Source organism: Trichophyton benhamiae (assembly GCF_000151125.1).
Source record: "Trichophyton benhamiae CBS 112371 chromosome Unknown Abenha-F-c-01g09.f1, whole genome shotgun sequence".
NCBI classification, from domain to species: Eukaryota; Fungi; Ascomycota; class Eurotiomycetes; order Onygenales; family Arthrodermataceae; genus Trichophyton; species Trichophyton benhamiae.
The window spans coordinates 63,132-81,424 of NW_003315076.1; the positions used below are offsets into that span (position 1 = coordinate 63,132).

Below are 18,293 nucleotides of genomic sequence, written 5' to 3' on the forward strand. Positions count from 1 at the left end.
GATATAAATAGGTAGTAGAGATGGGAGGGGAGTAGGTTAATAGTTGAGTTCTCCTCCGCCAGCACCCCCGACGGCATCGAGATCCTCGTAACTCTTCAAGCTCCGGCCCTGCACGGCCTCCTTGGGCCCCATCGCCTGCTGGGCGGCTGCATCCCATCGTCCGCCCGGCACACCTGCTGCACCAGCACCCATGAGCGCCGTGGCCGGATGTCCTGCTGGAATCGGCATGGAGACACGCCCGAACATCGAGCGAGAGGGGGACAACCGACCTGCCCCTGGAGGACCGGACATGGGATGCCGTGCTGTTCTGCGGTCGTAGGGTCCAGAGCGATGGGAGTGAGCGTAGCGCCCAGCGCCGCGCCGGATGACGCCTGGATGGTGCTGGTGGTGATGCAGGCCGTCGTGCGGGAGCATGTTGAGCATAGGGTTAGAGCCGGCAGCGTGGTTGGCCACGGACATGCCGTTGAAGGAGGCAGTGTTGGAGATGAAGGGCATGGTGTTGTAGTTGAATCCGCGCGGGGTGCCGGCGGGTATGTGGCCTGGGGGGAAGGGGAAGTGGCCGTTGCTAGCTGCGTCGGAGCGAGTGGGTGAGATGTGTGCTGGATCGAGGGCGTAGGCGTTTACGAGGGAGAGCTACAGAAGTTAATAACAAACAAGAAATTGGGTGTAAGATGTAAGATGTAAGATAAACCTACCTCGTGCTTTATCTCGGCGAACCACTCCTCGTGACGCTTCTCGACGTGCTTGCGCCAGAAGTTATGCGCCTTGAACAGCTTGGTGCACTCGGGCACCTTGCAGCGGAACTTGGATTCGTCCTCCTGCTTGACGAAGCGAGCGAGTTCATCTTCGACGGCTTCGTCGACGGGTTTGCCTCCGAGCTTCTTGAGATCTACATTCTCTGGCTCAAGGATCTGCATGAGCTTATCCTCAAAGGTGCGCACCCAGTTGAAAGCGCGGTATATCTGCTGTTCGCTCTTGGACGAGAAGCGCGGCGGTTTCTTCTCCTCTGCGGGCGAGGCGGGAGCTTCTCCTTCTTCCTCTTCGTCGTTGTTGTTGTTGTGACCGGCGGCTGCGGCGGCTGATGTGTTGTTGGTGGAGTCCTTTTTGGAAGGGTAGGGGGCGCCTATCGCGCTTGCACGGGCGGCTGATTTGGCGTGGGTGGAGAGGCCGGAGCGAGGACGGCGCAGGTGGCCGCCGGGACACTTGCGGACGAGCTCGTGGACGGAATCGGACTCGAAGACGCAGTAGAGACAGAAGTTGTGGACGCGGCGGAGGTATTCGACGGTGAGATCGAGGGTTTTCTTCTTTGCGAGCAGGTCTTCTGTGTCTATCTCGTCGGAGTCATCGAGGTCTGCGTCTTCACCGTCTTCTTCCATTTTACCAGGTGTATCCCCGTCGTCGAGGAGGATCATGTCTGCTTCTGGGTCGAGATGGCTGTTGTTGTTGTTATTGTTGTTGCTGCTGCTGTTGTGTTTGACTCTGACTGGCCCGCTGACGGGGGGCTGGAGCCAGCCCTTGCCGCGCAGGTCTTCTACCCGCTCTTCTATCCTGGTCATGCCATCTGCGGCGTCCATGGCAGCGTCGAACTTGGCGACGACCCTGCGCGCAAGATCGAGGTCTCGTTCTATGCGCTCGGGGGCGGAGAAGAGGTCCCAGAGGGCCTTCTTGCGCGGGTTGGCGGGCGGGACATGGACACCGACATGGCAGACAAAGTCGCCTCTGACGGGATCGGTGATGGTCTTGCCATTGACGGCTTCCAGGGCGCGCTCGGCGAGGGACTGTGAAGCAGCAGCAGTAGAAGATGTATTCTTCTGGCCTGTCCTTTCGGTATCCATCTCCCCTTCTTCCCCTTCTTCTTCCTCTACTTCTTCGTCTCGCCCGTCTCCTCGGTCGACGACGGTGGCAGCAGCGGCGTCGTCTGCAGATGTTGGATGCAGCATGATCCAGCCTATGCGATGGTACTTCTTTGAAGGGTTGGGATCACTCAGGCTGAGCCACTTGAACCCGCCGTCGACTTCACCGAGATGCTCTCTGCAAAACTCTTCTATCTTCTCGCGACTGACATTGGGGGCGAGGGTCTTGATGAGCAGGGCCGGCTGGAGGATGGAGTCGTCTCTGAGATCGGCCCCCCGCGCAGGCACCAGGTCCAGGACTCCCAGCGTCTCACCGACGGCCGTTGCTTCGCCTTCTTCCTTCTCGACTATGCCTCCGGCTCCATCACTTTCGCTCTTGTAGATACCCTCGAGGGTGAACTCGTCAAAGACACCCGATGCGAGGTCAGCACACCACTGGTCATATGCGGAGACCCGGAACTGGGCGAGTCTCTGTCTGAAGGGGTCACGTATGTCAGCGACGTAGCGCTCTCTGAACCACTCTTCAGCCCTGTGCATCTGGACAAACTGCCTGGCGAGCTTCATCTGCAGGTCTGCCTTGTAGGCGTCGTAGGCGGTCTGTATCTGGGCGCGCTCGCGCTCCCTGTCTTCCCTGGCCTCTCTCTCGCCCTTGACCCGTCTGGTGGAGGGAGGCAGGCCATGTCTGACCCGTTCTTTCTCTTCCTTGATGGCGTTCTCCGTGCGCCACCACTCGGCGAAGTAGTTGAATCCGACCTGGTAGTCTAGGGTGAGGGGCGCCGGGATGGGGTTTGAGCGCGGCACGGGCTTTGAAGAAGAGGAAGAAGTCAAGGAAGCCGACGATCCATCTTGTTGGCCCGGGATGTATCTGTCTATGTTTGCAGCGCCGGGGGAAGGGTGACGGCGGCGGCTGTAGTAGTCTTCGCGTCTTTCTCTGTCTCTGTCTCTGTCGCGCACTTCTCTCTCTGGCTGGTACCTGTCTATGGCGGCCGGGCTCCTTGAGCGTCTCCTCCTCCTGTCAGCTACTGGACTATTAGCATAAGATCATAAATAAGTAGAAGTAGTAGTAAATGGACGACCTACGAGAGCGGCGGAAGTCGTGGTGGAAGGGATCCTCGTCGGCCCACCTGGGCTCCGCCTTGGGTGCCGGCGGAGAGAAGGACTCGTAGTCCATGAAGCTAGCATCTCGTTAGAGGAGGCAGAAGGAAGCAGGAAGGAGGAAGCAGGAGGAAGCAGAGAGCAGAGAGCATAGAGTAGAGAGTATAGAGTAGAGAGAGTAGAGCGTAGAGAGGAGGAGTCAAGGAGGCAAAGATAGAGGCAGCGGTAGAAGAGAAGAAGAAGGCAGAGAAGAAGAAGACATGACTGGAGAAAAGACGAGGGCAGGACGAAGGAGGGAGAAAGGGTAGTTAGTTACCAGAAGAACGAAGAATGGAAGAAGAATGGAAGATGAGATGAGATGAGATGCCTCTTGGAGTGACTGGAAGACTGCGCAGGGTGTCGGACAGCGAGGTCGAGCCCTTGGAAGAAGAAGAAGAAGAAGAAGAAGAAGAAGACGAAGAGACGAAGCGAAGCTGGAAGTTCTCGCCGACGCCGCAAAGTTGGCAGCGACGGAGTAGCATCATGTGACTGCTACTTACATAATAGTCATTCATGGTTAGTCATGTCTTACTAAGTCACCCGCCCCACTTTTGACGTCCCTAAAAAAAGGGACCCGCTAAGCCCGAAGCGGTTAGTGGATGTGACGAGTGAAAATGAGAAAGAAAAAAGAAAAAAAAAAGAAGAAAAAGACAAGAAAATAATAACAACAAGAAGAAGAAAAGAAGAAAAGAAGAAAAGAAGAAGAAAAGATGACGATGACAACGCAGGCTGAGCTGTCTCCAAGGTTGCTCTCCTTCGTCTCCTTCTCTTACTTCTTCTCTTCCTTACTTCCTACTTATCGTCTCTTCTCTCTTCCCTCTACTGTCTTACTAAGCCCTGACTAAGCCCTCACCGCTGCCCAACCAACTTCGCCTTCTTCTTCTTCTTCTCTTTCTCTCTCTTATTATTATTACTCTCTCTTACTCTTCTCTTATTACTCTTTCTCTTACTCTAGTCTTCCTTCTTCTCTTCCTGCCCAACGACTCTTGCGGTGAGTCTTCCTCTTCCTCTACTTAACTCTCTCTCTTCTTCCTCGAGTCTTTCTTCTTCTTCTTCCTCTCTAGTCTTTCTTCTTCTAAGTCTCCTCCTAGTCTCTGCCTAGCCTCCCTTACCTAAGCATCCCCCTTCTCATTGGCTTCTTCGCCTTAAAAAGCGCAAGGTCCCCGTCGCCCTCGTTCGCCCTTTTTTCTGCCTTTTTTCCCTTTTGCCTCCTCCAAGCATCTTCTTTTCCTCTTCTTCTCTTCCTCGTCTCTTTCGTCTTCTTCTCCTGCTTCTTCTGCCTGTCATTCGTCGCTGCGCCCACCCGCGACAACCACCAACCATCTCTCTCTCTCTCTCTCTCTCGTCTCTCGTCTATCTTCTTATTACTCTACTAGTCTTGTCTGCTCTACTCTCTGCTGTTGGCTCTCTACTACTGCTTCTACCGCTGTCCTTCCAGTAAGTCTCTCGCCTCTCACTGGCCAACCTCGCTGTTCCCGTGACCGTGCTCGACCCAGCAAGCCCGCAGCCTGCAGCCAGCAAGCCAGGGGCCTCGCGTCGCGTTGTTTACTCTCTCTCCCTCTCTCTCTTTACCCTCTTCTCTACTCTCTACTATTGCTATTGCTATTGCTATTACTGTTGTCTCTGCTCTGTTACTGCTGCTGCCTTGACGCTGTTGCTGTCTCTTGCTGTCGACTGTTCTGCGTTGACGCTGTCTGCGCTGTCGGACCCGCTTGGTACGTGCTGCATGCACAAGCTCCCGCTGCCAACGCATCGCCCTCGCCCTCGCCCTCGCCCTCTACAAAATATAATATACCCGACGGCCTGCTCCCTGGCCTGGCTGCAGCAGCCCCCCCCCTCTACCTTCTACCCTGGCCTGCCTCACTCTGGCCCTACCTGACCGTCACTTGATACCCAACTTACTAATAACAAGCCTGTGTAGATGGAGTACGCTCAGTACCAGCAGCCTCAGCACCAGGCGTCGCCCATAGTGCCGCCTCAGCCGCACCCTCACTACCAGGGACAGCCCCAGCAACCACCACCACCCCAGCAGCAGCAGCAGCAGCAACAACAACAACCTCAGCAACCTCAGCAACAACCACAACATCCCCAATCCCAAGGTCAACCTCCCCAGCCGGGCCAGATGAGTTTCCCCCAGAGCTACGCCCCTTATGGCATCTCCCCGACCCAGGCCGCCGCCATGGCCACCGCTGCTGCCACGGGCCAGTTCTTCCCCTTGCACCAGGACTCGACGCGCCTCCCCATCAAGAACGAGAGACCCAGACAGTCGCCCCAGCAGGCTCATGCACAACCATCGGCCGCTGCTGCTGCTGCCGCCGCCGCCGCTCAGAGACGCATGTCCCAACAGCTCTCCGGCAGTCCTCACTCCATGCCTCGCCAGCCACAGCAAGCTCCTCCACCACCGCAACAACAACAACAACCACCACCACCACCACAATCGCAACAACCACAACAACCACAACAGCCGCCACAACCTCAACCTCAACCACAAACACAAGCTCCTCCTCCACAACAACAACAACCCCAACCGTCTCCCGAACTAGCTCCCCCCGGTCCCCCCGCAGAAGAATCCCCCCTCTACGTCAACGCAAAGCAGTTCCATCGCATCCTCAAGCGACGCGTGGCCCGCCAGAAACTCGAAGAACAGCTCCGTCTCACCTCCAAGGGCCGCAAGCCATACCTGCATGAATCACGACACAACCACGCCATGCGCAGACCCAGAGGTCCAGGAGGCCGCTTCTTGACCGCAGACGAAGTAGCCGCCATGGAAAAGGCACAGGGCGGATCAACTGCTACAAATAACAACTCTGCCTCTACAAACGAGAACAAAGAAGTCACCGGCCAGAAGAGGAAGAGCATAGCCGAGTCTTCGTCTCCAGGCTCCAAGAAGGCCAAAACATCTCCCCTTAGAACAGGTGCCAACGCCAACGTCGCCGCTGCCCCGGCTGAGACCAGTGACGCCGAGGACGAAGATGGCTGACCTCTCCATCTACCTCTTGTTGTGATTTGCTTCCTTCCGTTTATATATACATACCCATTATTATACCCCCTCTCGTCTCTCGTCTCTCGTCTATCTCGCTTAGCAGGTCCCTTGCTAGTTCCTCTCATCTCGTTGTTTCGTCTTTTCCTCTTCTTTCAGCATGAGCGCGGCGGATGGATAGGATAGGATAGGATGGACCGGTTTCTTCTTTTTCTTCTCCTTTTTTTTTTATTCCTGCTGTTATTTCCTTTGTATTTCGTTTGTTCTCTCTTTTGTCTGTCTATCCCGCGTGTATCTGAAAAAAATTGAAGCTAAAGAGTGTTCTAGGGCGATCCTATATGTATTTTGTTTTCTACCCTTTTTTCCTTTTCTTTTCTTTTCTCTTTCCTACTGTTTGTTAATTAGTTGCGTCTTGTCGATAAGAGTGATGTGATGATGCAAATCAAGCTCGGTATATACATACATATCTCTATCTCTAATCTCTTTAGTATATCTCTGATATCTCCATAGTAATACTTGATAGTAATGTCTGGTAGTGAGTGGTGGTGGTTGAGTTAAAGTGTGATGACTAACGAGGCTGTGCTGACTAACTGTGGCTCGTTCACCTCTACTTCGACCTCATCCATGCATCTACAACATCCGCGGACTGCTTTTTATTTACTGCAGATATCCATCAACGTCAACATCAACATCTAATCCAACCGCATAGCCGTGCTCAACGCGCTCTCGTCGCCGGAGTAGATGGCAGCCTCCCTCTGCCGTCTCTCCGCTCCCACCACCTTCCACCACCACCACCTCTTCTTCTACCTTCTCCTCTTCTACCGCGCTCCCCCCCTCGCCTGACACTTCCCCCCAGCCCAGTCACCATGGAGGGCGGCGGAGGAAACATCAAGGTCGTCGTGCGCGTCCGTCCGTTCAACTCAAGAGGTATCTCTTTACTTCTCTTCCTTCCATTCCCTTTCAATAGTTAAACGTCCAGCTAACTTCTGTAGAACGCGACCGGAATGCAAAATGCATAGTCCAAATGAAAGGCGCCCAGACGGTGCTCACCCCTCCCCCCGGCGCCGAAGAAAAGTCTCGAAAGGGCGGCAAATCCTCCAACACAGGAGCCAACGCTGCCCCCGAGGGCCCCCGCGTCTTCGCCTTCGACAAATCATACTGGTCCTTCGACAGAAAGGCCCCCAACTACGCCGGTCAAGACGACCTGTTCTCCGACCTCGGTGCGCCGCTCCTCGACAATGCTTTCCAGGGCTACAACAACTGCATCTTCGCATACGGCCAGACGGGTTCCGGCAAGTCGTATTCCATGATGGGATACGGCGAAGAGGCTGGCGTCATCCCCAAGATCTGCAAGGAGATGTTCCAGCGGATATCGGCCATGCAGGTTGCGGACGCCAACCTGACGTCTACCGTCGAAGTGTCGTATTTGGAAATCTACAACGAGCGGGTGCGGGATCTGCTTAACCCGGCTAACAAGGGGAATCTGAAGGTGCGCGAGCACCCTTCTACGGGACCCTATGTGGAAGACCTGGCGAAGCTGGTTGTGCAGAGTTTTTCGGAGATAGAGCATTTGATGGACGAGGGAAATAAGGCCAGGACGGTTGCGGCCACCAATATGAATGAGACCTCGAGTAGATCGCATGCGGTGTTTACCCTCACCCTCACGCAGAAGAGACATGATAAGGAGACCACCATGGATACCGAGAAGGTCTCTAGGATCAGTCTGGTGGATCTCGCGGGTTCAGAGAGAGCTACGTCGACGGGAGCCACGGGTGCAAGGCTCAAGGAGGGAGCGGAGATTAATCGTTCGCTGTCCACGTTGGGACGAGTCATTGCCGCCCTGGCTGATTTGTCTTCGGGCAAGAAGAAGGCTGTAGTGCCGTATCGAGACTCGGTGTTGACATGGCTGCTCAAGGATTCGTTGGGAGGTAACTCGATGACGGCCATGATTGCAGCTATTTCCCCCGCGGATATCAACTATGACGAAACCCTGAGCACGCTGCGGTACGCCAACTCCGCCAAACGCATCAAGAACCATGCTGTTGTCAACGAGGATCCGAACGCCAGAATGATTCGCGAGCTCAAGGAGGAACTCGCGCAGTTGAGAAGTAAGCTTGGTGGCGGCGCGGCTGGTGTACCTGGAGCTGCGGCCTCAGCTACTTCTTCCACCGGAATACCGCAGGAGGAATACCCGCCTGGAACACCCCTGGAGGAACAGATGGTTACCATCATGCAGGCCGACGGCTCGGTCAAGAAAGTCAGCAAGGCAGAGATCGTCGAACAGCTCGACCAAAGTGAGAAGCTGTACAAGGACCTCAACCAGACCTGGGAAGAGAAACTGCAGAAGACAGAGGAAATTCACAAGGAGCGAGAAGCCGCGCTCGAAGAACTCGGTATCTCCATTGAAAAGGGCTTCGTCGGTCTCAGCACGCCCAAGAAAATGCCCCATCTAGTCAACTTGTCAGACGACCCCCTGCTGGCAGAGTGTTTGGTCTACAATATCAAACCGGGCACAACGACGGTAGGTAACGTTGACGCTACCTCTTCGGCATGCGAGATACGTCTTAACGGGTCAAAAATACTGCACAAACACTGCACCTTTGAACATGTCGATAACATTGTCACTGTTATTCCCTGCGAGGGCGCAGCGGTCATGGTCAACGGCGTACGAATAGATAGTCCCCAGCGTCTCAGGAGTGGGTTCAGGATAATTCTCGGAGATTTCCACATTTTCCGCTTCAATCATCCCATGGAAGCCCGTGCCGAGAGGGTAGAGCAGAGCCTCCTCCGTCACTCCGTCACGACAAGCCAGCTTGGTTCGAACTCAAATACACCCGGCCGGTCCGGGCCAGGACATGATCGAACCATAAGCAAGACCGGCTCCGAGATAGACGGTGACTCCAGCCGTTCTGGCTCGCCCATGCCATCCCAGCGAGGAGGCGGGAGTAACGGACGGGAGGACTGGTTTTATGCTCGGCGAGAAGCTGCGAATGCGATATTAGGTACCGACCACAAGATATCCGCTCTTACAGACGACGAGCTAGATGCATTGTTCGATGATGTGCAGAAGGCTCGGGCAGTACGGAAAGGGTTCTATGAGAATCGCTTCTTGGATATGGAGGAGGACTCGGATTCGTTGAGCTCATACCCTATTCGAGAGAAGTACATGTCCAACGGGACCATTGACAATTTCTCGCTTGACACTGCCTTGACGATGCCCGGGACGCCGAAACAGGGAGAATACGACGAATCCAACGGGTCTCCCTCCAACGCCAACTCCTCCAACTCCAACGGCAATTCTAATGGCGCCAACGAACCAGATACTGAAAAGGGGAGAATGGAAAAGGCCCTGATGGAAGCTCGAGAAGAGTTCCAGCAGCAACTCCAGCGCCAAAAGGAGGCCTTTGAAACGCAGATCAAGGGCATCGCTCACTTATCCGGCCACATGACGGAGGACGGGCCTGGCTTCTCCTTCCTCGAACCACGCGAGATAGAAGTAGCCCGCAACGTCCTCGCACACTGGCGAAGAAGAAACTACGTCCGCATGGTCGAGTCCGTCCTCCAACACGCCTCGCTCCTCAAAGAAGCGCAAGTAATGAGCCATATAATGGACAAACACGTCTTTTTCCAATTCGCCATCGTCGATGTAGGCCAGAACATGGGCTCGTCCTACGATCTCGTACTGAACGGCATATCAGGAGACGACGACATGGCTCTCGACGACGCTAAGAAGCCCTGCATCGCCGTCCGAGTGATTGATTTCAAACACAACGTCATCTTGCTCTGGTCGTTGGACAAACTTGAACGTCGTGTGCAGGCCATGCGGCAGATGCATCAATACATCGATCGACCAGACTACATCCAGCATTTCAAACTCGAGAACCCCTTCTCAGAGCAATGTTCACCCACATACTCACTAGTAGGAGACGTAGATATCCCGCTCACAGCAGTCTTCGAGTCCAGAGTCCAAGATTTCTCCGTCGAAGTACTGTCAATGTACACCCAGAACGTCATCGGCATACTCCGGCTCTCCCTCGAGCCCTCCGCCGCCCAAGCGCCCTCGTCAACACTGAAATTCAACGTCGTGATGCGCGACCTAGTTGGTTTCGCCGAACGTGAAGGCACGGATGTCCACGCCCAGCTGTTCGTGCCAGGAATATCGGAAGAAGGCGGCGCTACCACCACGCAAATCATCAACGGCTTCGACGAGAATCCAATCCAGTTCGAAAGCGTGCATAGCATGAGTCTACCGCTCAATAGCCCGCGAACATCGACGCTGAAAGTCAGCATTTTCGCCCTCGTGTCGAGCATGCATCTTGACAAATTGCTTAGTTGGGATGAAATGCGCGATGCCCCCGAGGCTCCGCCCCAGAAGCGCAAGGCCCCTCGTATAGCGGAGTCGGAGTACTTCCAGGAAGAAAGACATGATGTCTTTGCGGGTGTGCAGATTCTTGAATTAGCGGAGAATGGCGAGTACCTGCCCGTCGACGTTGTGCAGGCTAACAGTCTCGAGGCTGGAACGTATCAGCTTCATCAGGGCTTGCAGCGCCGTATCGTTGTTAATCTGGCTCATAGCTCGACTGAGAGTTTGCCGTGGGACGACGTTACTGGTCTACGAGTCGGTGGTATCAGACTACTTGATCCATGGGGGAAAGTCCCTGATCTAGACGATGGCAAATCCGCTGATATTCCGCTGAAAATGATCCAAGAGCCCATGGTCAAGGATAATGCGGATGGGTCGTCGAACATTACGATCATAGGACAGTGGGATTCGAGTTCTCATGGCTCACTGCTTCTCGATCGCACGACAGCGGATAAATATAAGGTCCAAATCACGCTGCGGTGGAACTTGATTTCTTCACGTCTACAAGAGCCAATTGTCTTCGAGCTAGACCAGTGCCTGCAGATCCTTGGCCGATCTAGCGTTCGGCCCCAGTCGATGTTCAAGCAGTTCTGGAGCTCTACACGAGTAGTCCATTCGACGTCGCAGATGTTCTCTGTAGCCGTGCGGCCAGTCTCTGCGAAACGCGCAGCGGACCTGTGGCGCATGAATACCCAGAACGACTACATCAAGGGAGAAGAACTGCTTACTACCTGGTCCCCTAGAAAAGTCTCCTTGATAAAAGACTACATAGCTGCGCGGAAGAGACGACATCGCATAGCTGAGATCGAAGCGGCTCGAGCAGCACTGAGTGACGGCAGCTTAACCCCGTTATCCGCAAACGGCCACTCAACCCCCTTACAACGAAATACCCCTGAACACGCTGAGAGACGCGAACAGCTACTACGCAAATACCTCAGTCTCTGGTCCGCCAGCAAAGATCCCACCGACACCATCCTCGTAAAAGGCCACATAGAACCTCCCCTGCAAGGCGCTGCTTTCGCCCCAACCGCAACCGCATCCACATCCACAGACAACGACAGCGTGATATCCAGCGCCAACACCTCTTCTCAACCATCAACATCTACCTCCACCGACCGATCTTCCTCCAAACCCCGCTTCCTCGCTACAATAACACACATCCCCAAGAACCCCACGGTGCTTAAATCAGGCTACTTGTACACCCCCGACGACACCTACAGCCTTTGGGTGCGCCGCTTCGTCGAACTCAGATTACCTTATCTACACATCTATTCCGTTCCCGACGGTGATGAAATAAACGTCATCAACCTCCGCAACTCCCACGTCGATCATGATCCGGACTTTGCCAGGCTGCTGGTTGGATCCAGCGGGAATGGGCTGTCTGCGCGCGGCCAACCTAATGTCTTTGCGGTATTTGGGGCCCAGAACACATTCCTTTTTGCATCGAGGACAGAAGCGCAGAAGATCGAGTGGATATTGAAGATCGATGAGGGGTATTTCAGCGGTATCAATAGTAACCACGGTAGCCGCGGGCCTTCAAGACGATAAATCGCATTCTTTCCCCCCACCTCTGTTTTGGTTCCCGACGGCGTCTACCTCTGGTTCAAAATTGGTTTGGTTTGGCTTGCTTTGCTCTTTCGACTTTGGTTGTGGTTCCGCCTTGTTTGCATCGTCTTGCTTGCTTGCTCTGCTCTTATAATGAATATCCTGACGGCTCCAACGATATATATCCCATCCATCCATCCACCCATCCACCTACAGATACACCTACACCGACCTACCCCCGGGAAAAAAGGGATACGAATTGCATTTTGGCTTTAGTTGGTTACTTATACTTCATTTCAACCCCCCTGGATTTCGAAGATCCCCTTGTATACACTGCGCAGACCCCCTTCACTGGTTCATCTTGCTTCCCTTGCACTCACTTCTAATTTCCGAGATTTCCACACATATAGACTAAACCGCCTTAGACACCCCCTGTTCTTCCCTGATTCCTTCCGCCTTTTCTATATCAGACATTTTGGGCTCCAAGCTTCGATACCCCTGCGATTCTTTCTCTTCATTTATATACTAATCTGTATACAACTATATGCAACACGATACGTTGAAGACTTACCTTTCATTCCATCCCATAACTATGTAAAGTAAAGCCCTTTTCAAGTCCTATGTCTCTCTAAGACCAACAGTATATCATTTACCAAGTAGCCCAAGTGTTCAAAAGGGTTTAATTGACTGCTATCAGACAGACATCTACTGCACCCCATTATACGCATCCTCCAACTTCTTGACGTCCATCTTAACACACTTCATCATCGCCTGCTGAACCCGATTCGCCTTCTCCCGATCCTCATCCGCAGACAACACCATCAGCGCCCGCGGAACAATCTGCCAGGACACGCCAAACTTATCCGTCAGCCATCCGCACTGCACCGGCTTCCCTCCATCCTTCAGCAGCGCGTCCCAGAAATAATCCACCTCCGCCTGGTCCTCGCAGGTCACGAACATGGAGATGGCGGGGGTATGCTTATAATGCGGTCCGCCATTAAGAGCCGAGTACTCCTGGCCACCCAGCTTGAAGGAAACAAGTACCGCCGACTCGTTTGTGATAGCCGCTTCGTTGACGATGTATGAGTCCCCCTTGGTCTTGGAGTGAGGGTTGTTGGAGAAGATGGAGGTATACAGTCTTGCGGCCTCGAGGCCTTCCTTGTCGAACCAGAGACACGGATGGATCTTTTGAGTAGGGAAGCTGGTCATTTTGGTGTCGTTGGTTCACTCTATAACTGACTTGACTTGTGGATATTTGAGGGCGTTTCTTGGAAATATATCGTGATGATTCTGGTGGTATCGTGAGGAAAAGGGAGCTGGGTTGGATTTTATAGATGAAAGCCCCTCGTGTTTAATATACGCCACACACTCTAGTATCCAGGCAGCAAGGCCTAAGAAAGCATGGATATCGTATTCCAGGCATGAAGCGGCTGTTTATTGGCGAGACTCAAGCTGGTATTTCTTAGTTCAAACCATCCCGCTCGATTAATATGCTTAACTAGTTGAATGCTTGATGGGCCGTATACCAGGCAGCAGCGGCCATTCACTGGTTGCTGGAGTGGTTTCGTTAGAGCATAACCAGGTACCTCCCTGGAGAATCACGATGCTCTGTCTACAAGTAAGCCCCCTGTGCAGCTGGCGGGGTACCTAGTTAATGAGCTGGGAGGTGACCAAATTGTTGGTTCAGGAAGATGGATTGAAAACGTCCATATAGGAGAACCAGTCCACTCGCTGGCCAAAGTAGCAGCGCCATGGCTCTCTCTAAGCCCAAGACCCTCAACTTTGTCACTGGAAATAGGAGCAAGTTGGCGGAAGCTCAGGCAATTTTGGGAGATTCAATAGAGCTTACAAGTCAAGCCATTGATATCCCAGAAATTCAGGGCTCACTGGAAGAAATTGCACGAGACAAATGCAAGAAAGCAGCTGATGCGGTATAAGCACATTCCTATTGCCCTATGTAACAGTTCTTGAAATCCTCGGTAATAATGTAGTTATTAGATTGGTGGCCCTGTCCTGGTTGAGGATAGTGGACTTGAACTTAATGCCCTGGATGGTTTACCAGGACCTTATATGTAAGTCCATTTGCTACATCCTCTATGTACCCATATATTGGCGGGTGTTGTATGAATATAGAATATCTACTTACCTTGTATTCCACTATACCAGAAGACATTTCTATTCTAGCTTGGGGAACGACGGACTATATAATCTATTAGCAGCGTACCCCGATAAGTCTGCTAGAACCGCCTGCATATATGCTTACTCTGCCGGACCAGGATCAGAACCGATTCTCTTCCATGGCTATACAGATGGGGTGATTGTACCTAAGAGGGGGAGCGGTGGTTTTGGTATGTCCTGCCATAGCCATATCTATGAAGGGGAAATATGAAGCTAAGAAACATTGCGATACTAGCATTTGACCCGATCTTCGAATATCAAGGGCGTACCTATGCTGAGATGAGTTTTGAAGAGAAGGTAAGCTTATGCGTCTTATGGTCATAAATAGTTACTCTTGTTCTAATTCTATCAGAATAAGGTATCTGAGAGATTCAAGGCATTGCAGAAACTCAAGGCATGGCTTCGTGGAGATGAGTATCAGTCAGAGACTCAGGATAACTAGTTCGAGTCAATGGTTCTATGTGTTCGCCCTAAGAACTAGCTACCGTTGAGGCAGCCTATGTTGTCATCTTTTCTTCAAGATGCTGTAGTTTCAGAAGTCAAATAGGCAAATATCACAAAGTCCATAATACATATGCTAATCAGCTATCCAAAAGACGGCTAGACCCATAAAGAAACAAACATTATATCAAACGTTAACACAGATGAAGAACCGAAGAATTTAACAGAACCGGGTATATATAAATAGGGTTAAAAGGGTTCAACAAGAGAATTAGGGTAAAAGAGAATAAATATATCACCCCAGTCCAACGAAGCTGAGGAGGTCACCTGTCCAGCCTTTGACTTTGTCAATTATTCTGTCAATAATTGAAGAAGGCCGTCCCTGGCTTTGCTGAGTTGTCTGAAGAGGAGGGGGAGGAGGAATGCCAGCATTTCCTGTGGCTGCAGTAGGATGTGGAAGAGGAGATCTAGTGGAAACTGGAGTTTTAGATGATGTTGACTTAGGGGGATCTTGGTCATCTAGATTTTCGATGGGAGGACTTTTCCCATCAGAGTGTAACCCGACAGGTTTTAATGGAAGGCGCAATGTGCCGTTATTAGGGTGAGGTTGGACTCGCAGTGAGTCGCATATTATGTTATATACTTCGATATTTTCTAGATGGCCATTAGCAAGCAGATATTGAAGAGTATATGAATGTAAGGACTTACGGAATTCTTGGACTCTACTGTTTGCTTTGTGCGGGAAACTAGGGCCCCGAGCTACAAATATAGCTCTCATAAGCGGATGTTCGTGATCGTACCCATGAATCCCCATCGGATGATAGGCTTTTCCCTCCTTTTGAGCCAGCTTTACATCAAAATCTGGCCGTTCGACAATCGCCCAACCAGTCTTAGGGATTATCCATAATGGTGCGATTCTATCACTCTTCGAGAAGTGGTAACGTTCCGGCATAGTCTCACGGGTATAAATTTCGAGGTAGTCATCGAATCCCATGAAGGCAGTGTTATTTTTCGCCTGTTCAAATAATAACTGGATATCTTCTTTTCGTTTCGGTACAAGCCCTCGGAGGGGCCAGCCATCAATTCGTTCAACCAAATTAAGGTCCACTAGGTCTTCGAGCTGGACCAGGCGGTCTACTGAGGTGGTGGCCATTCCATGATCGGATACAACAACAATATTAACAACGTCAGTCAAATTTCTTGTCTCCAGGCCTTGAAGAATAGAAGCCAACATTTTATCAGCGTTAGCAATCGTGGTTCTAATTTCAGTACTGTTGGGGCCAAAGGTGTGCCCTGCAGCATCCACATTCGGTACATAAGCCGCAATGAGCTGAGGTCTCCGCTGCGTAATGGCAGGCGGAACATCCGCGTCCTTCTCTCCTGGGAGGTCTAGTAATTCGAGAATTCGGTCAACTTTTCGAGGCAGGGCTTCATTTCCATTGTATTTATCCAGAAATGTAGGCTCAATTCCCATTATGTGCGCTTCAGACCCAGGCCACATATGAATGGCGGTTTTCACACCTTGTTTCTCGGCAGTTGCCCAGATGGGTTCAGCTGTCCACCACTTTGGCTGCATGCTCTTCTCAGGCTTTGTATAATAAAAATCATCTTTTAACTCGGGGTCCCAAAATGTGTTTCCCACGATTCCATGGCTCTCAGGATAGAGGCCAGTTACTAGCGTAAAATGGTTGGGGAATGTGACGGATGGAAAGCTTGGAAGCATATACTTGGGCGATATTCCGTTGGCAATAAAGGAGTTGAGAGTTGGCGTGAGGCCGCGGGTAAGGAAATCGGCCCTGAATCCATCAAGAGAAATAAGAATAGTGGTAGGTAGGAATAGCGAGGTGCCGTTGGATATGGTATTAGGAGGTTGATGGTGTGATGTCCGATAGCCGCTTGACGCTTTATAAGCCCCCAGGTATAAAAGTGAGAATAGGATTAGTATAGCGAAAGTGATTAGTGAAACCACCCGACATGATGAGTCCTAAACCAGAGAAAGAAGTGTAGTTAGTACAGAAAGTTGTTACTATGTCGATGAACCGAGTTGCTCACACTGCCACAGTAGCCTCTACTTCCGATATCCCGAGGGTCCAAATCGCTAAATATGGAACTTATGGTTGATACGGATCGTGAATCGTCATCAGAGTCAATAGCTTTGCACACACCCTCCTCCATTTCGTACATTAATTCATCATCTTCTCCCAAAGTCATAGCATCATTGTTGCTCTGCGCAGAGCTTCTTCGTCTCCTTCGATCACTCGTCATCGCGGCTAACTCTCTTCTCCGCCGCCTACTCCGGTCCCGTTTCCCAATCTTCACACTAAAGCTCCCATTATCATGGGGATTGGCCCCAAATATCCTTCGTAGGCCATCTGTTGGACTCGACTTCGCTCTGATTAACAGCCGCTCCCGCTCCTCTTCCTCCTCTAGAACGGTGCGGTCGTGTTGTACCAGGTCGAGGGTACTTCGGGAAGCTTCCATAAGCTGGTCATCTTCAGAGTCCGATTCCTGATCAGACAGCGCGCGTATGGTAGTAGCATCTTCGTCATATCCGCCTGGAGAGAGGAGATATGGAGAAGATGAAGGGCGGCGCTGGCTGGTTGGCCGGTCTGCTGGCATTGGCGCGCGGTTTGATGAGATTAACTGGAGCTTAAGAAACTAGAGATGCTGAGAGACGCGAAGGATCGTACTCCGCCACCGTGGCCATTGGGGGTTTGGGGAGTCGTGGGTGGTGTATCAAGCTCTTAAAAGAACTTTTCGCACACTTGTGAATGTTTGCATCAAGTGTTTATATTCCCTTATCTGGATAAGGAGGTCGAGGATGGTCTAGGCGTTGGACGGCACGTGACATAGCTTTGCCCCCATACCGGAAATATGTAGCTTCGGAATACTGTAGTATTACTATAACTATTATATAGAATACTAGAATTATATTAATCTACTAATTCTATAATACTATAGTAGCTTAACTATCTTTAGTATTCTAGTAAGTAATATAGTACTAATATTACTTATATATTAATAATAAAAAGAATATAATAGTTATATTAATAATAAAAAGAATATATTTATTATATAGTAGATTAGTAGCTTTATATTAATACTACTTATTTAGTTAGTTTAGTATTACTAATTATAGAAATATTAGTTATTATTATTACTACTTATTTAAGTATATATATATTTATAACTTATCTAATTCTAATACTATATTATAGTAAGGTAATATCCTAAATATATTATATAAATATAAATAGATAATCTAGGCTTATTATATATCTTTTAAAATTTAAAATAATTAGAATTATAAATAGACTTACTTAGTAAATAATAGAAAAGCTAATAATATTATAATCCTTATCTATAATTTATAGAATAAATAAATAAAGAGTATTATTATATATAACTTACTCTACTAGTATTACTATAAAAAATATCCTTTATTTATTATTTAAATAATAGATAAATATACTAGTAATTTATACTATTTTTACTTCTAATATATAGAAGTAGCTTATTAAGTTACTTAAAGCTAGTATTATTCTCTATATTTTAAAAAAAAATATAAAAATAGCCTTCTAAAAAAATTATAGTAAAATTTAATTTAGCTTAGTTATAAATAATATACTCTAGTTCTATTAATATAAAGTATAGAGGTATTATAGAAAGTAATAAAAAAGTAATAATTTTATAAATATAGAATAAGAAATACTAAAAAATTATATTCTATTTTTTACTAGTAGTTAATTATTTATATTTAGTAATAAATATAAAGAAGTTAGAATATATTATAATTTAA

The 18,293-nt window shown here is 50.2% G+C and overlaps 8 protein-coding genes across 8 annotated transcripts, besides 2 other annotated features; 4 read left to right on the forward strand and 4 right to left on the reverse strand.

The window, feature by feature from the left end:
• Positions 1 to 36: 36 nt before the first annotated feature.
• Positions 37 to 3,024, reverse strand: ARB_03646 (uncharacterized protein; the record flags this gene model as incomplete). Its single annotated transcript, XM_003010094.1, has 3 exons — positions 37 to 633; positions 696 to 2,830; positions 2,934 to 3,024. 3 exons carry the CDS (start codon positions 3,022 to 3,024, stop codon positions 37 to 39), a joined length of 2,823 nt encoding a protein of 940 aa, XP_003010140.1.
• Positions 3,025 to 3,311: 287 nt separating this feature from the next.
• On the forward strand, positions 3,312 to 3,720 carry ARB_03647 (uncharacterized protein; the record flags this gene model as incomplete). The annotated part of the gene is made up of 2 exons (XM_003010095.1): positions 3,312 to 3,447; positions 3,584 to 3,720. The coding sequence occupies 2 exons, from the start codon at positions 3,312 to 3,314 to the stop codon at positions 3,718 to 3,720; spliced, it is 273 nt and encodes a 90-aa protein (XP_003010141.1).
• Positions 3,721 to 3,938: 218 nt separating this feature from the next.
• On the reverse strand, positions 3,939 to 4,740 carry ARB_03648 (uncharacterized protein; the record flags this gene model as incomplete). Its single annotated transcript, XM_003010096.1, has 3 exons — positions 3,939 to 4,047; positions 4,100 to 4,356; positions 4,537 to 4,740. The coding sequence occupies 3 exons, from the start codon at positions 4,738 to 4,740 to the stop codon at positions 3,939 to 3,941; spliced, it is 570 nt and encodes a 189-aa protein (XP_003010142.1).
• Positions 4,741 to 4,908: 168 nt separating this feature from the next.
• Positions 4,909 to 5,967, forward strand: ARB_03649 (CCAAT-binding transcription factor subunit HAPB; the record flags this gene model as incomplete). Its single annotated transcript, XM_003010097.1, has 1 exon — positions 4,909 to 5,967. The coding sequence occupies one exon, from the start codon at positions 4,909 to 4,911 to the stop codon at positions 5,965 to 5,967; it is 1,059 nt and encodes a 352-aa protein (XP_003010143.1).
• An 866-nt stretch (positions 5,968 to 6,833) lies between these two features.
• ARB_03650 (uncharacterized protein) lies at positions 6,834 to 11,878 on the forward strand (the record flags this gene model as incomplete). The annotated part of the gene is made up of 2 exons (XM_003010098.1): positions 6,834 to 6,894; positions 6,987 to 11,878. 2 exons carry the CDS (start codon positions 6,834 to 6,836, stop codon positions 11,876 to 11,878), a joined length of 4,953 nt encoding a protein of 1,650 aa, XP_003010144.1.
• A 702-nt stretch (positions 11,879 to 12,580) lies between these two features.
• Positions 12,581 to 13,084, reverse strand: ARB_03651 (3-demethylubiquinone-9 3-methyltransferase, putative; the record flags this gene model as incomplete). Its single annotated transcript, XM_003010099.1, has 1 exon — positions 12,581 to 13,084. The coding sequence occupies one exon, from the start codon at positions 13,082 to 13,084 to the stop codon at positions 12,581 to 12,583; it is 504 nt and encodes a 167-aa protein (XP_003010145.1).
• A 542-nt stretch (positions 13,085 to 13,626) lies between these two features.
• ARB_03652 (Ham1 family pyrophosphatase, putative) lies at positions 13,627 to 14,495 on the forward strand (the record flags this gene model as incomplete). Its single annotated transcript, XM_003010100.1, has 5 exons — positions 13,627 to 13,806; positions 13,874 to 13,947; positions 14,009 to 14,223; positions 14,289 to 14,350; positions 14,406 to 14,495. 5 exons carry the CDS (start codon positions 13,627 to 13,629, stop codon positions 14,493 to 14,495), a joined length of 621 nt encoding a protein of 206 aa, XP_003010146.1.
• Positions 14,496 to 14,789: 294 nt separating this feature from the next.
• Positions 14,790 to 17,113, reverse strand: ARB_03653 (uncharacterized protein; the record flags this gene model as incomplete). Its single annotated transcript, XM_003010101.1, has 2 exons — positions 14,790 to 16,396; positions 16,549 to 17,113. The coding sequence occupies 2 exons, from the start codon at positions 17,111 to 17,113 to the stop codon at positions 14,790 to 14,792; spliced, it is 2,172 nt and encodes a 723-aa protein (XP_003010147.1).
• A 240-nt stretch (positions 17,114 to 17,353) lies between these two features.
• Positions 17,354 to 17,816: a repeat region (AT_rich region).
• A 1-nt stretch (position 17,817) lies between these two features.
• Positions 17,818 to 18,209: a repeat region (AT_rich region).
• Between the last annotated feature and the right edge of the window lie 84 nt (positions 18,210 to 18,293).